Source organism: Strongylocentrotus purpuratus, unplaced genomic scaffold (assembly GCF_000002235.5).
Source record: "Strongylocentrotus purpuratus isolate Spur 01 unplaced genomic scaffold, Spur_5.0 spur5_scaffold_20, whole genome shotgun sequence".
NCBI classification, from domain to species: Eukaryota; Metazoa; Echinodermata; class Echinoidea; order Camarodonta; family Strongylocentrotidae; genus Strongylocentrotus; species Strongylocentrotus purpuratus.
The window spans coordinates 26,748,384-26,764,447 of NW_022145606.1; the positions used below are offsets into that span (position 1 = coordinate 26,748,384).

Consider the following 16,064-nt stretch of genomic DNA (forward strand, 5'->3'; position numbering starts at 1 on the left):
AGTTGCACGAAAGGGCAATATTTTTCCATCATTTGTACGCATCTCTTTCAAAACAATTTTTGTTTCTTCATCCAACTTATTAACATTTAGAAAGCATTACAAATACAACAGCAAAATTAGATTAACTGTTGGTAACTTTTTTTTCCCAGCATAAAATTAAATGCTGACTTATGCATTGGATGTATATCCATGTTTTCAGATTAACTGTTGGTAACTTTTTTCCCAGCATAAAATTAAATGCTGACTTATACATTGGATGTATATCCATGTAATCAACAGAAAAGAATTTTATATACCGCATGTCAAGATTCTAGGCCTCAAACATAAATGTAATTATCAATATATACATTCAATTCAGCATTTATTCAACTTTTATAACACATTTTACAAAGACAATATAAAGCAAAATTGCTTGTAATCAGGGCCCATCAACAAACAAAAATAGGACAATGAGCATAATTAATAAAATGTTAAAGACTTGCATAATACCAGCCTCTCAATACACACCTACATAAACACATTCATACGGACGGTTTTGCAGAAGGAATAGAAAGGATAAAAAATAAGAAAGAATCAAATAAAAGTATTTAACAAAAATGAAAAAGAAGTACTTACTCACCAACAGATATCAATCTTTGAATAATATCTTTTTTAGTACATCGATTTAAATCTGTTAATTATAAAACTGGATCTTAGGTCATGATTCGATGAATTCCATAAACACATCTATATACAAACAATACATAAACAGACACATTATATTATTATACATGAATATATATTTTTCCAAGAAAGTCGCCAAAGCGGTTGTAGAGGTTATTTACATCTGTTTACAGTTATTCCAAGCTATACGTGAATCTGAAAGCATTTGCTTGGATCGAACTGAGTCGAGCGGCTTTTTATTGTTCAAAACTCGCCTGCCCCCAACAAAGGAATTAATAAATGAAGCTTAGAGATTGGTCAATCTGTCTGTCAATTGGATATGTGTGTAGCCGAAGCTACTGGCCCGTCTCTGTGGATTAGTGAATAAGGCATTGGCGTTCTCAACCAGTAACCCGATTCGATTCCCAATGGAAACAGTTTTTCAACCTCTGCCAAAATGTCAACAAAAAAAGACAGAAATTTGTGAACTTCGATATAAGCTACGCAACCTTTATTTTCTAATAATATCCTTTTGAAATACAAATACATATTTATCTAGTCATGTATACAAATGATTAAGAAAAAAGAAATCATCGCACCATCTTATCATATTTTCGGCAAAATTAAAAAGACCTCTTCTCTGAGTAAAACACCACGAAGTAGCATGAAAACAAATGTATATGGTCATTAATACTTCGATAAGCTACCAAATATATAAATGAAGAGATATAATTTCATCATTTAAATACAGTATAGATGTAAAAAATTGATTACGTATTTCCCGAGTATGTGGTGACGGAATATTGGTAATTTTCAAATCCTCGGGGAAAGAGGGGATTCAGCTGGCGCCTGTCCCACCCCTTCCCTGCCTAGTATGCTAATACAATATCATGCTCTCTTAATACGACCTTCTTATAAGCCACAAGTCAAGTGCATCGCTATAGTCAAAACCTCAACTGAGCCAGTGGCCGTTGCACAAATGGTGGTGCCAATGGAATCGATGATACTGCTCTATTTTCCTTTGCTGACGTCTGTTGAATCCATTTGAAGATTGACGGCTGGATCACTTGTTGCAGAAGCAACATCATCACTCCTCTCATTGTGCATGGTGCCATCCGTAGCATCATTAGGGAGCCTAACATGAGCATCATTGTTGATGGAAGCAAAATCATCGTTGCCCTCAGTAGCTTTCTTGACATCAGTTACATTCAGGGTAAAACTGACTGTGTCAGCATTCGTGGTGGTGGAAACATCATCACCTCTGACAGATGCATTACGTGGGAGACTTACCGTCACGACATCAGTGTTTGTTGCATCACGATCTGTGTCCCTTTTCTGGTCCTCGGTGGAGTTCTGGATATCTTTGTGTATAGGTGGTGTGACCCCTTCCTCAATCTGGCTGTCATCATAGGTCGGATTAAACCTACACATAGCATTGGGATTGTCGTCTTTGGTAGGCAGCAAGTAATTACCCGAAGCTCCTGGGCGCAATTTGCTTACCATGCCAATTAACGAGGATGACGCCGTCGAACTCACCACACTACTGGAAGTGCTTGCTCCGTTCTTTAGCAACTTGTCGAAACAAGTTAGCCCCCACTTCTTACGGATGTGAGGCTTCCGGACGCAGTAGAGTAGAAAAATGAACAATCCTTGGAAGGAGTTCAGGACGACGAAGATTGGCTGAGCCACCTGTTAAACGCAAATGTTTCAGAAATAATGATTAGGTATATGGCATTCTCTCTCATATCCTTCAGATACTTAACATCTAAAGAGGTATTGCTGGTGTATTTAATTATCACAACTGAGCTTTCAAGATATTTCTTAAAAGAGATAAATACCACACAGGAGTTATAATATTGAAGCTTGTTGGCTTTACCTGACTGAATGACGGGATCAAGAGAAGATATCCAGTGACCCAGGTCAGACCGAGCAGGAGCAAGATGCAGATCGCGTTCTGGACGCGTTCGATAGTCTCTCGACGTTCTACCTTAGCCTCTCTTTTCACCCGACCAGCGATGTTGGCTGACCGGAGCAACTGTCGAACCACCAGAATGAAGATGACAATGTTGATGAGGAGGATGATGGCCATGGGAATCAGGAGACCACCGATTTGAGCCCAGAATTGTAGAAAGCATCTGTTGATAGTAAATTTGCATTTTGTAAAGTGACTAAATTAAATCGATCAGTACTGACTATCATAGTGATAGTTTAACGAAATGTCCATGGTCCTTAAAACAATTCAACTGTCAATTGTCATGTTTCATTATATACCTCACTTAAAGACCGTCACCACTACTGGGCCAGAAGGGATTAGACCACACAGAGAGCCATCAAGGTCGCTGTGACAGGTGGCTATCTCATTAACTCAGCTCTCATTTAACATAAGAAAAAGAGGATTATGGGGGACCAACAGGCACCGATTCGGGAAGTTTTCTATATAGAGGGAGGAAGTAGCTACAAGTATGGCAGTGTGCCTTTAAGAAATCAAGCCATCTGATTGGTCGAAATTGCATTCATAAACTTTAACTATTCCTGTAAAATTCCCGCTAAAATTCCAAACCCATGTAATAGTTCTAAAACAATAATTCTAAAATCCTGGCAAAATTCCAGTTACCATGGTTACCAGGAAAATAGTTCAGTCTTGGTGAGATACCCATAGGTTCACATGTTAAAAACTGGTTTGAGCGATCGAGGATACCGTACGTGTGCGAAGAATTGGTCGATATGTTTAATACAGCACAGCACAGAGCAAACGACCGTAGAACGGCATTCTCGGGCAAAAGATGTATACTTCTTGATGATGATCAAACGCAAGACTTGCTGTCAGCAAGTCAGCAAGAACTCAAAAGGGTACGTCAAATTCTCCATAATATATTGAAAATAGATCTAGTAGTAGTGCTAAAATCCTTCCCATATACTCTCATGAGTGCGCAATGCATAGGGATGTGTGCAATCTCTGTTGATAGAGATTGCACACATCCCTATGCATTGCGCACTTATGAGATTCAAACTAATATTGCTCGTGATCCTGAAGGTGATACTCAATAAGTGATGTGTCATATGAAAGAGCAGGTTTTTCTCCATATTCCCCACAGGGCCGGCCCACCCCCAAAATTGTAAAAATATCTTCCTTAGACTAGAATCTAGATCTAGTCTACTCTCAAAGATACACTCAGTCATAGTAATAAAAAACAACCGTGCAGATAAACTAGAGAAAAGCCAAGGAGGAGTCATATGTTGACTTTTTTCGGCATATTAAAGTATCTATTTCTCTCAAAGCAGTCATTAATACTACATTATTTCCCATTATGGTAAAAGGGTAATAATTTCCAAAGCTGTTTGGAAGCGCATAGAGATGCTATTTCTTAACGTTTTATGCTCTATACAAGAACTGAACTATCTTTTGTTGTTGGCAAGTCCAAGCTTTGTTGTCCCATCCATTACCAAAAATATCTGAGATTTTAGTATGTGTGTTAACTGTATTAAAGTTGATTGCCTTTCTAGAGCTTGGATCACATCACATACCCCCGAAAGTGATAATTTGATACAAATTATAGATCATAAATGCATACTTGCTAACTCACGAGATACCAAAATGCCAAATGCCTGTAAAGTAGATTGAATTACAGAAATATGATTTTTACTGAATCTGACATTTGAAGATCATTAGGTTTACCATATGCTATGCAATCCAATATTCTAGCTCAACTTTCAAGTATTACCACTTACAGATCATCATGAGCATAAGAGCCTCTAGCAATAGCTCCGGTCAGAACCACGATGAAAGCAGGAATTCCTGAAAAGACATACGTGTATGAGAACAAAATAAATCTTAAGTCATTCATAGTACGGTTACATTGAACATGGGCCTCACTTAGTCCTTTCCTAGTTTCTTCAGAATGTCTACTCATGATATCGGTGTGCTGTCCAGCTCACACATTTTACCCGCGGTTATGGCAACTCTATTATTTTTGTGTGTAATGAATTAGATATCGCGATTATTATACTTTTGGGGGTCTAGAGTCTTCTATGTATAAATTACATGCCATGCCGAGAGCCGTGTAATAATAATAATGAAGAATTTACACATAGATGGCAACATTGACTAATTCATGTGCATTATTAGTTGATGCCTGTTGGACTATAGTTAGTCGTAATGTGATCTTTCCATAATCAATGACCATTCAGTTAGCATGGCGAAATTAATGTATTATCCTTCTAGAGTTTGTTTAATTAATTTTGTTTATTAAAAAACAGGTAAATAAAGATGTCCTTTGTTATATTGATATAAAAATAATTTCCTTTGATCGCCCATTCATTATTATTTTGATTGCAGAAGGTTGATCGCAGCAGAGCAGGTTGTCGCACCTTGCCAAACTCATTTTCTATGGATACTTTCAGTACCTACATGTATAAGCTCAAACAAGTTGGTCGAATGTTTCAATGTGTAAAGAAGAAAACAGGCACTTCATGTCATAAGCACGCACTATTTCTAGAAAAAATATTTGAAGGAAACAAATACCCTACCCCATGCAGCTAAGAAGGCCTTGATCATGAAATTCTGGATGTAGGTGTTAAAGATCTTCACAAGGACAAGGTAGGTATTGTACCCTTCCACACCCATCCATGCAATGGAGGACAACACGAAGTAGTGAACTAGGGCCGTCAGGAACCCACAGGGTCCAGCTTGGACCTCACGATAATCTCTGATAGAATCCAGAGAGATCATGATGAGAAATGTCGTGTAGAGACACAGCAAGGTCAAGCACAGACAGATGAAGATTTGGTTAGTCTGTTTTGTCCTCAAATCCCTATCAAGATTGTAACATTAAAAATAGGTTAGGAAAGCATCGAAGCAACACTATACCATGCATGTACAAGATTACCATCACTTCATCATTAGCACAGAAGAATAAAAAGGTCACACAACAACAACAGCAAATACAAAATAGGTAGAAAGCGTGTGTAAAATAAAGGATATTACGTGATTTTGCTCTACTTATTATCTCTCCTACTGGGCACAAACACTCAGAATGGTGACTTGTGTTTAATAAAATCAATCTGGTTGTAACTATTCACGACGATGTCAAATTGTAAAAATATGTACGCCAAAGCTGTTCGAAATGAATGTGATTCCTATTGTATAAAAACTTCACACCATGAAGCAGAGGATTTCATCTACAAAATTGATAGAATATCAATATATGGTACTGATATTAACACATGAATATGGTAACCTACTTATTACCCTCGTCGCTCAACCCTACATCACGAAGCAAGTAGCCTAATCATATTATGGCTGTTTCTCTTTTTCTTTTCCTTCTTCTTCCACTCCTCCCCCTTCTCTTCCCCCTTTTTTTTAAATTTTGTTTATCTCGAACTGTACATTATTGATACTAAACAGAACAGTGCTGCAAATGTACACGTGTTTCAGAAATCATTTGATTTGAGATAATTTGTATACAAAGGGGACATATTTAAATGCGCATGATTATTTAATAAATTCTAAAAATTAATCTCTTTCATGGTATATGTTTACATTTTTTGTTCAAAAGCTTCCAACTTAAATCGAAGATAGAATGGCCTGAGAATAATTACATAATAATTGCACATTTTTGTTAATGAGCTCACTTGTTCCACAGGTAGGTTGCCAATGTGACAAGAAGACTGAAGATAGAAATACAGCATCCAATGTAAGTCAGGATGTTGTATGCCTCGATTAATGAATCCTCCTGTCTATGGATATCCTGTAGCATAAAATAAATTTGAGCCCTAAATAAAACGTCTTCTTCTCATGCTCAAATGAAACTGAATATTTGGAATGAGCTCTCATAAAGTCTCTGTGGCGTTATTTATTTATTTTTATTTTTTTTCGGGGGGGGGGGGTATTTTTATGAATAGGGTACAAATTCATATAACTCGTCCTTGTTTTCACGAAGTGACGGTAGTGAGGAAAATCGTAACGCAAAGTGAATGCAATTTTTTTTCACTACCGTCACTTCGTGAAAACAGCGACGAACTGATGGATAAAAGAAAAGGATATCATTTTACTAATTTTTACACAAGAGTCCATACCTTCAAATTTTATTTGATCTCAACATGTGACATTATGATTCAACCCATTTAAAGACCAACTTTATATTATATTTTTTTCAGAAGTACAAGGGTTACTGTTCGAGGTCGAATAAGTCCCCAAATACCTGTTACGTGTAGTATTTTTTCACCAGTCTGAAAAGAAACTTCGAGCCGTATCCATTCGCATCACCGCTGGCGTAATATATACTGCTTATAGATCTAGTATAACCAAAAGCGTTTAGTGAGTCGGGTAATGTTGTCCAGAGGAAATTGTCCGGGGAGTAGTTGACCGGTGCAACGGATATAATTACTGCGAAATTGCTTTTCACTGACCATTATAACAGCGAAGTTGGTAAGATGATCACACGCACAGCGCACACCCTCCTCATCATAGCGATCATCTGATGATCCGAATCCAGAAACAAGAACACATCCATCCTGAGACCAATCTTCCTTCTCCTCATCCCAGAATGAACAAATGGGATTCACGTATCCAGACTATACAACAGCAACAACAAAAGGCAAATAATCCATAGACCCATAATCAAATTTGTTAGATAAAGCTTGCCATAATTAATAATGATCAATCATTTTGATTGGTATAGTTTATAGCTTATCTGTACCAGTTTATAGGAGGGATTAGACCCCACCCCCCTCTGCGAGATCACTGGACAAGATCAACTCACCTCACAATTAACATAAGGAAAAGAGGATCATGGGGGACGAATGTTCACCGATTAAGCATTGTTTTCTATATAGAGGGAGCAAGTAGCTACAAGTCGGTAGAACAGTGTGGCTTTAAAAGCCCATTTAGGAGCGTGTCAAACACAGGGGTTAAAACAGAAAGAAAATTGCTCGGAATACATGTTCAGACATTGTATTATCTATAAATACTGCTAAAGGCAGATTACAAGTACGTATAATGAAGAAACACCTTCCATTCCATGTCATTGATATAGGTCTTACCTTTAGTGTAGTGAAGGTAAAATTGATGAATTCGGTCAAGGCTGCTACTTTCCCTTGACCAATACTGAGAGAAATCAATGGCGAGTTAGCCGATCGATTGAAGCGTTCATTATCTGCACTGATTGTGCGTAATGACTTAGAAATGAACAGGGCAGGAGTCGAGAATACATAGAAGCTGACCCGGACGTATTCACCACTGCCATTTGATGGCGATCCTGAGAGTGAAGATGGAATGTTGACCTGGGCGATGATGTCATTGCGGTCATCTTGGGTCGGAGCATTGATGGTAATATTAGACTTGGTCAGGTCTGACAAACTGGATCCAGCTAGCGAAAGCACGATACCACGCATGATATCTTCAGCAGGTACACTCTGGACCTGTTATGTGAATTAAAACTTCAATACTTGATTTGTTTTCAATTCGATTTGCCTATGGCTCTGCCTTACAAAACAAGAACAGGTCAAACAAAATATTAAACAATGGCCTGTTTCCATCCTCCCCCAAAAAACATAATGACCAGGTGACTAACAAAATATGTCTCTTTTGTATACTGGAAGAGAACCTTCGCTATGGAATATTCCCCTTGACAGATTCGTAGTAGAAGATGAGTTGAGGTGTCAAAAATAATCCAAATACGTTTCTATTTGAATTGGCTATATAATTCCCTCTAATTTACGTATGATCCATCAGTTTCTACTGAAGTATTTATAATGCAGATGTTTTAAAGTGATTTCCCTAAAAATGTGATGTGTCCCGTCACTCTCTCCACACATAAATGCACAACGAATGGTGATGTTTTGGTAGATCTTTTTTAAAGTATAAAGAAAAATGGTAGGAGTGTTGCGCCTTGTTGGATAGAATGAGACCACAAATGGACGAATGGCAGTGTCGATTTTGTTGTTCTTGAAACTCCATGCAAACAATTACATAATTTATAACATGGTTCTGTATGTTAGAGTCCTGGTTAAGATCAAATTATGTGTTCAAAGTCTATAATATAATTTAAAATCACCTGTACTGCTACATTTGGCTGCTGAATGTTGAGCATCTCACCATCGGCAACCTCAACACGACTGATTTGTTCCTCAAAAGCCTGGACAAATTTAGATATTGCCCCACCGTCTTCCTCAGCAGCTACAAGTTCCTCTGTTTCTACCTGAGCTATATTGCTCGCAATACTCGTTATAGACTCCGTTACCTGTCAAATTAAACACGAAATGTAAACATTATTTCAACCATAGTTGCGGAAAGTTGGCAAATCTCGGAAATCTGACTGACGAAAGTATTAAACATGACAGCTGTTATTTTGAAGCTGTTACGCCACCTCTGGAAGGAGAAACCGCCAAGTGGTCAGAAAGATATGAAAGAACAGGGACAAAACCAATAAAATATAATTCTAAAGTTCCAAAAAAGAGCCAGATAAAGGGTAAGGCTCTGGTAAATTCTTCATCCACATTACTTAAGCTTCAAGGCTTCCAATATTGTGAAAAAACGGTTATGGGGTTTACTTCTTTCATGTTTATGAAAAAACTTTACATGTATCGGAGGGAAGACCCCAATTTTCTTCCCTTTAGATAATCATCGGAACAAAATTAAATTCATCATCCATCGCAACTTAATTCATGCTCAATAGGATTAGTCAACTTGCAGAATACCTCTTCACTTGTAAGATTTTGCTGCACAATTTGTGATGTTATCTTTGCCACAAACGTGATGTCATCTGATGTGATATCTTCGATGTTGGAAGTAACAGATGATACTTGCTGGCTCACTTCACCTGCGTTTTCTTCACTTACGATTACCTAAAATTTGAGGGGAAAATCTTACAGCATTTATATTTTAAATGATCTACTTTACCTCATTAAGGTATTACAAAAGTTGCGGACATGTTTCCCTTTCGATATTGAAATGATATATGCTAGGTTCATTATCCGTATACCATCTTAATTATAACAAAAACAGTGTCCCATAATATCTAATATCACAACTCATGAACTGGAAGATAAATTCCGAGTGAATTTGGCGGTTATAATCGCTTATTGTTCTTAAAGGATTTTGAACAGACCAACATCTTATAAATGCAATTGAATGGTTAAATTTCTACAATTTTAACTTATTTTTTTTCAATGCCTTATCAAGAGTTAAAGAGTGAAGATGGGTAGTCCTTTTGCAACTGCTCTTATTTAAGTTTTGTCAATGGATATGTCAGTGAATATGTTGCCGCCTCGACTATAAATCGTCCAATACTTTTGTGAATGGAATGACATCAAAACAATCAGCAGAATTGATGGACTGGGATATGCATTACCTATTATCCATGATTTAGTAGTTTACAAATGAACAATTGGGGTATACTAACACAAACAAATTGATTAAAGGTAAAGACCAGTTATGGTCATGCGATTGCATTGTGAAAGAAACGTTGTGGAATCGATCAGAAAAGGTTGATCATCTAGCATACAAGTATTGGTGTGTACTGCGAGGTTCTGGAATCATCAAAATGATAAGATATATGACCCAGTCTTCGTAAAGTTACAAGCACTGTACACAGAAAGATGCACATGAGACTAAACGCACACGTGCACGACACGTGCGTTTATCTCTCACAGACCATGTAGATAAACTAATTTACCAAATATATCAATTAGTAGGCGGTTTCCCGGCAAAATTATAATCATCATGTAATAGTCAAAACATATTCTTTCACATGATTGGTAATAAGAGCTTCCATTGCATTTTTTTAAATTGGGGCGTTTCCAATACTGGTCTTTACCTTTAAAAAGGGAACATGAAGTGAATATATTTATCCATTAAAACAAAAAAAAACGTTTTTAGGTTAGAGATATAAGCGGTACATATACACAATTGCTTTGCATAGTATATGAACATTATAAAAAGCCTCTTTTCAATGATCACATTTTAAAAGAAAAATTCCAAAAACCTGAGCTATTTTGGTGAGAGTATCTGTGACATTTCTAATTGGTCCGCAATTATCCACGTGTTGCCATTGGCTCTGGTTAATACCATCGCGGATACACAGAGCCCGTCCAATGGGCTCATTGGCTGTTCGGTATAAAACAAAATATATACATATATTTATCAAAAGAAAACTGTCAAAAAATTATTATTACGAAGAAACGAGGAGACATAAATCAAGTAAAGAAGTACTGTCTCTGATTGAAATTTCTCAAGTATTTCATGATTCTGGAACTATACAACAACATGCGCGGATCTAGAATATTAATTGGGTCGGAGGGCTGGGGACTAAGGGTTCCTGTTGATATTTTCTACGTGTGCCTCGCTTAAATTCATTTTTATTCAAGAAACGGCTTTTTTGCGGCGGTTTACTGCGCCATATCTGAAAAAACCTTTAGGGAAAATGTCATATTAGTCTTTCTACTTAACCTAATTCCCCGTCTACTTCCTGGAATTAGAATAAATGAAAGCCAATGAAAACTAACCTTGAGTAGTGTTGAATGGACATCTTCCTGTTGAATTTGCACTTGTTTCGTTGTCACCCACCGGAAATTCGTCTTTTTCAAACCGAGGAGAAATTCATGATTCACAAAAAGAAATAATAAAAAAAACATTTAAAAAAGAAAAGGCTTGAACGAAATTCAATTCAATGTCTGTTTGTCTACTATAAAAGGATTGTTCGCCAAGAGGCGCCTTATGTTTCGGATGTTTAAACGTGCAGCGAGAAGGCGAATGCTATTTATTCTGCAAATTGAGAGTTTACATTATAATCATATTTTTCTTCGCTTTATACCCTTTCTCTTTCTCTTATTCGATTTTTGTCTCTTTCCCGTAAATACGCCGACGCTAGTAACGACGCAAGTACTATCATGATTGTGTATATACCTCCATCTCGTGTGTCTCCACTAACATTCATAGGTAAGCTCTCCGCTGTCAAAATCACAGCTATGATGGATATGCTATAAGTTGCAGAATATTCCAAGTTTGAAAGGTTTTTGGAGACATCTGTGGAATTTGAAGTGACGTTGAGTTCGTAGACTGGAGCATCTATTATAGGAACATCTTGACATGCCTTATGTGAGATGAGCTGATATGATAGCCTGTAGTAATCCACATTGCATTGAGACGGAACACTCCACTGAACTGTCAGACTGGGTTGATTTCCAGTTGCATAAGCGGATGCATTTGTGACTATATTCAACACATATTCAACAAGTAAAAAGAAAAATCTAAATTATTAATCTTTTGAAATATTGTACATTTCAGGAGAGGTGTTGGCATTCTAGAAGGGTTACATTACAACAGGCATATTAGACAGAGAACCACTCTGTAAATGGTTACCTGTACTTTTTCCTCTTATGATAACGTCTCAGAAAAAACGAAACCGAGAATTATCGATGTTTTATCATAACTTAATCACAATTTGTATTAATAAATGACACATATTTGTAAAGCTTAGAGCCTCCTCTTTCATTTGATGCAACTCATATGATGCATATTTCACGCATGAGTAATTAAAAGCAATTTGAAGGAATAAAACCAAAAAGTCATTTGGCGGGCGGTATCTGAATTTGGAAAGGAAATTCACATTTCTAGAAATTTTAGTTTCTGCCCTTTCATATGACACCTCAATCAGGAAAAATGAGCGAGGAATGACAAAGTTCTGTTTGTTTAAAGTAGTGCTTGCATTTCCATAATTTTATCAAACGAATTCGTTTTCACTGGCTCCCTGCCGTAGCAAGAAACGGAATTAACAAAAGGCTTAACTCCGTTTCTTTGACAATCAGCTATGCATAAATTACTTCGCATAGGACAACTACCCCCGAGGGCAACCACCCTCTAGAACGAATACCCCCGAACAACTATCCCCTATGATAGTTGTCCGGGAGTAAGTTGTCTTAGAGGATATTTTTCGTAAGGGGTAGTTGTCTGGGGGTAGTTGTCCGGGTGGTAGTTTTCCGTGGGTGTTGTCCTGGGGATTAGTTGTCCTAGGGGTTAGTTGTCTGGCTGTAGTTGTCCGGGGGTTGTTGTCCTAAAGCGTCGTTGCCTTAGGGGTTGTTCTCCTAGGGGGTAATTGACCTGGGGTGGTTATCCGGGGTGGATGTCTAGGGGGCAAATGTCCTACAACCGTTTGAAACATTTATGAAAATTACCCGAAAATGGGTCAAACGAATAAGTATAAGTCGTTTCGCCAATAAAACTTAATGGCTGGGATTGAAAGAATTGATATTGTAAAAACGAAACTTTGTAACGGGGAAAATATTGTAATTCCTACCTGAAAATCCTTAATTGTCTCAAAGACATGATCCTTAAAAGTGCAATTTATTGTTAAACACATATCAATGTACATGTATATTGACATATACAGTGAAGGAAACCTTGTTATCACTGTATAAGAATGTGGATCCCTCCCACAAATATGCCCCCTCAATCGTCCCCCACCCCCCGGAAAATTTGAAAAAGTGCACACAAACAAATGCAAGGCAAATACTGACTAAACATTGCAACACACTTTTTGGTTCTGGAGGGCCCAAGAGTGCAGCATTAAGACTTTAAAAAAAGGGAAATATTTTAACTCGGTCGCTACGTTCACTCGCATAACATCCTTCGAAATGTACAAGTAAATATTGTAGAAAACCTGTATACCTTTGGTATCACGTTAGCACAGTTTACACTAAAAGATTAAGAGTTATAGAAATAGATCAGTGCTACAAGAATTAATATTCCGCTTGATCTTTTAAAGAGTTCCTTCCTGCCTCGTTATACAATTATTGTCACCTAAGGGGAAATGGTGTAAATCTTTTTAAAAACATTAAGTCAAGGTCCTTCACTACAACATAGTATATTCCCATAGTGACATCACTAAACATGTAAATGACAGAGGCCTAGAGTGGGAAATAGGAATCCCATCCATGCCCAAGCTCCCTACTTACTAAAATTTACCTTCTACAAATGTACAACCCTTCGGACCGCACACTAATTACCGGCAAAGTAAAAATGAAGTGGGAACAAGTATATTGCTTGACTTTGTATAATATAGTTTTGCTAAGGAATGTCATTGTTTTGTACACCACAAAACTTTAAAAACCTGGGACAGGGTAGTCACTTCCGTCACCTTCTCCCCTCTCGTTCACTATGCTTCCTCTTCTCTCGCATTTCGTCCCCTAGTCATGAAAATAAATCGCCGCCTCTGATTTACTATGTAGTTTTTGAACTAAATTCAAATCATTGGAAAACGTTTACAAAACAGGCAATGCGACATCACAAGGGTGATTATAACATTTATTCTCTTTGTACTATTTGACACTTACAAGTAACTCCTGTTACACCGGTAGCATACGAATTATTTCCACTATTCGGCACATCACGATTGGCGGCATTGATTCTCAGTTCGTACATCGTGCATGCCTCAAGACCATTGAACTCTACTGATGAGTATGAGAAGTCATCATCCAAGTATGTCCTCCCAGCCATCATATTACTTCTATCACCATCCTTGTAGATTCTTGCAAAGTAGTACCAGAACACTCCATTCGCATTTCTACAATTGAGAGGCTGCCAGGTGAATCCTAATCGCGTTGGAGACGTCCTTTCTGGATTCACCCTAACATTTGTAATGTTGGATGGTGCTAAAGTGAATCAGAAATATGAGAGAACTATCTAAATCCGTAAAAACTTGACGTATTATTCGTTCACGTAGTAAGGCTAGCGTGAAGGTAGAAGGGAACATAGGCCTACATCGCAACCAAACTGTACCATTCATAATTTTGCATAAAGCAAAGGTCTTGAAAAGTATATTTTGACACCAATGCGTATGTTATATGAAGGGAATCTAATGCAGATATTGACTGGTATGATGTAACATTTTTGGACTATCGAAGGGAGCTAACATTTTTAAAGGGGTTATATGTTCACGAAGCGCACAGCGCCGAGGGGAATGGTGATCACGAGTTAAAATTCTCCCTTGCGAATTGCTAACCGGGAATGATAAAAGGATTATTACGATCCTCGCAATCGATATCACTTCACAACTTTGTTTCTGTATATTATATCCAATCAGGGGCGTAAATCCGTACCGAGGAGTGGGGGGATGATCGGCGATAGCCATCACATACTAGCAGGAGTACACACCCACACTAATTTACGCAAGCGAGCACGCGATCGCGCACGCACAAACACACAACACACACACACGCACACACGCACGCTCATTAGGGGTGTGTGGGGAAGCTTAGATGTTTCCCTAAATTATTAGTAAAAGAAGACGATTTATTGTACCGTTCTCTACTGTTAACCCTTGTCTGAATGAATCCCCCCTCCCTCTCGCGCGAAGCGCGAAAGCTTTGGCGTTTCATTAAATTATTATAAAAAGGAGACGATTTGCTGTACCGTTCTCGACTGTAAATCCTTGTCTGAATTCAGTTCCCCCCTCCCCCCCCCCTCCCGCGCGAAAGTTTTGGCGTTTCATTAAATTATAAGAGAAAGTAGACAATTTGTTAAACCGTGCTCGACTCTTAATCTTTGTCTGAATTCGGTTTACCCCTCCCGCGCAAAGCACGGAAGTTTTGATTAAATTATTAGAGAAAGCAGACGATTCGTTGCACCATTTTCGACTCTTAATAAGCCCTATTTATCTGAATTCAGTTTCCCCCTCTCGCGCGAAGCGCGAAAGCTTTGGCGTTTCATTAAATTATTATAAAAAGGAGACGATTTGCTGTACCGTTCTCGACTGTAAATCCTTGTCTGAATTCAGTTCCCCCCTCCCCCCCCCTCCCGCGCGAAAGTTTTGGCGTTTCATTAAATTATAAGAGAAAGTAGACAATTTGTTAAACCGTGCTCGACTCTTAATCTTTGTCTGAATTCGGTTTACCCCTCCCGCGCAAAGCACGGAAGTTTTGATTAAATTATTAGAGAAAGCAGACGATTCGTTGCACCATTTTCGACTCTTAATAAGCCCTATTTATCTGAATTCAGTTTCCCCCTCTCGCGCGAAGCGTGGAAGACTTGACGTTTCCTTAAATTATTAGAGAAAGCAGATGATTGGGTGTACTGTTCTCGACTCTTAATTCCCGTCTGAATTCTGTTTCCCTTTCCCGCGCGAAGCGCGAAAAGCTTAGACGTTTGATTTAATTATCATAGAAAGAAGACGATTCATTGCACCGTTTTCGACTCTTAATAAGCCCTATTTATCTGAATTCAGTTTCCCCCTCTCGCGCGAAGTGCGGAAGCCTTGACGTTTCCTTATCGTGACATACTCTATACGTGTAGGCTATACATAAACAAAATAACTCATTCCTCATGCATTATGCTGCAATTGAAACAATCACATTTCTTCTTCTTCTTCTTCCTTTTTTTCCCTCTCTTTTTCGGGCAATATAAGGGGGGGGGGATGATTGTACAGGCC

General features: G+C 38.0%; 1 protein-coding gene and 1 long non-coding RNA gene across 2 annotated transcripts; both read right to left on the reverse strand.

Annotated features, from left to right (window-relative positions):
• Positions 1-450: 450 nt before the first annotated feature.
• LOC105441387 (adhesion G-protein coupled receptor G2-like) lies at positions 451-8,053 on the reverse strand. Its single transcript, XM_030993108.1, has 7 exons — positions 7,684-8,053; positions 7,051-7,215; positions 6,274-6,389; positions 5,170-5,453; positions 4,372-4,438; positions 2,519-2,777; positions 451-2,331 (listed from the first exon to the last, which is right to left on the reverse strand). Exons 1-7 carry the CDS (start codon positions 8,032-8,034, stop codon positions 1,654-1,656), a joined length of 1,920 nt encoding a protein of 639 aa, XP_030848968.1. The 5' UTR covers positions 8,035-8,053; the 3' UTR covers positions 451-1,653.
• A 751-nt stretch (positions 8,054-8,804) lies between these two features.
• Positions 8,805-10,710, reverse strand: LOC115927106. Its single transcript, XR_004065412.1, has 3 exons — positions 10,626-10,710; positions 9,340-9,486; positions 8,805-8,882 (listed from the first exon to the last, which is right to left on the reverse strand). It is a non-coding gene; the product is annotated as an uncharacterized LOC115927106 (long non-coding RNA).
• Positions 10,711-16,064: the final 5,354 nt, after the last annotated feature.

Excerpts from the sequence above, each read along its gene's own strand:
- LOC105441387 (XM_030993108.1), bottom strand. The coding sequence starts at position 8,034 with ATGCGTGGTATCGTGCTTTCGCTAGCTGGATCCAGTTTGTCAGACCTG. Across the intron at positions 7,216-7,683 it reads TTACCTTCACTACACTAAAG|TCTGGATACGTGAATCCCAT; the intron begins GTAAGACCTATA and ends GCTGTTGTATAG. Across the intron at positions 2,332-2,518 it reads TGATCCCGTCATTCAGTCAG|GTGGCTCAGCCAATCTTCGT; the intron begins GTAAAGCCAACA and ends TGCGTTTAACAG.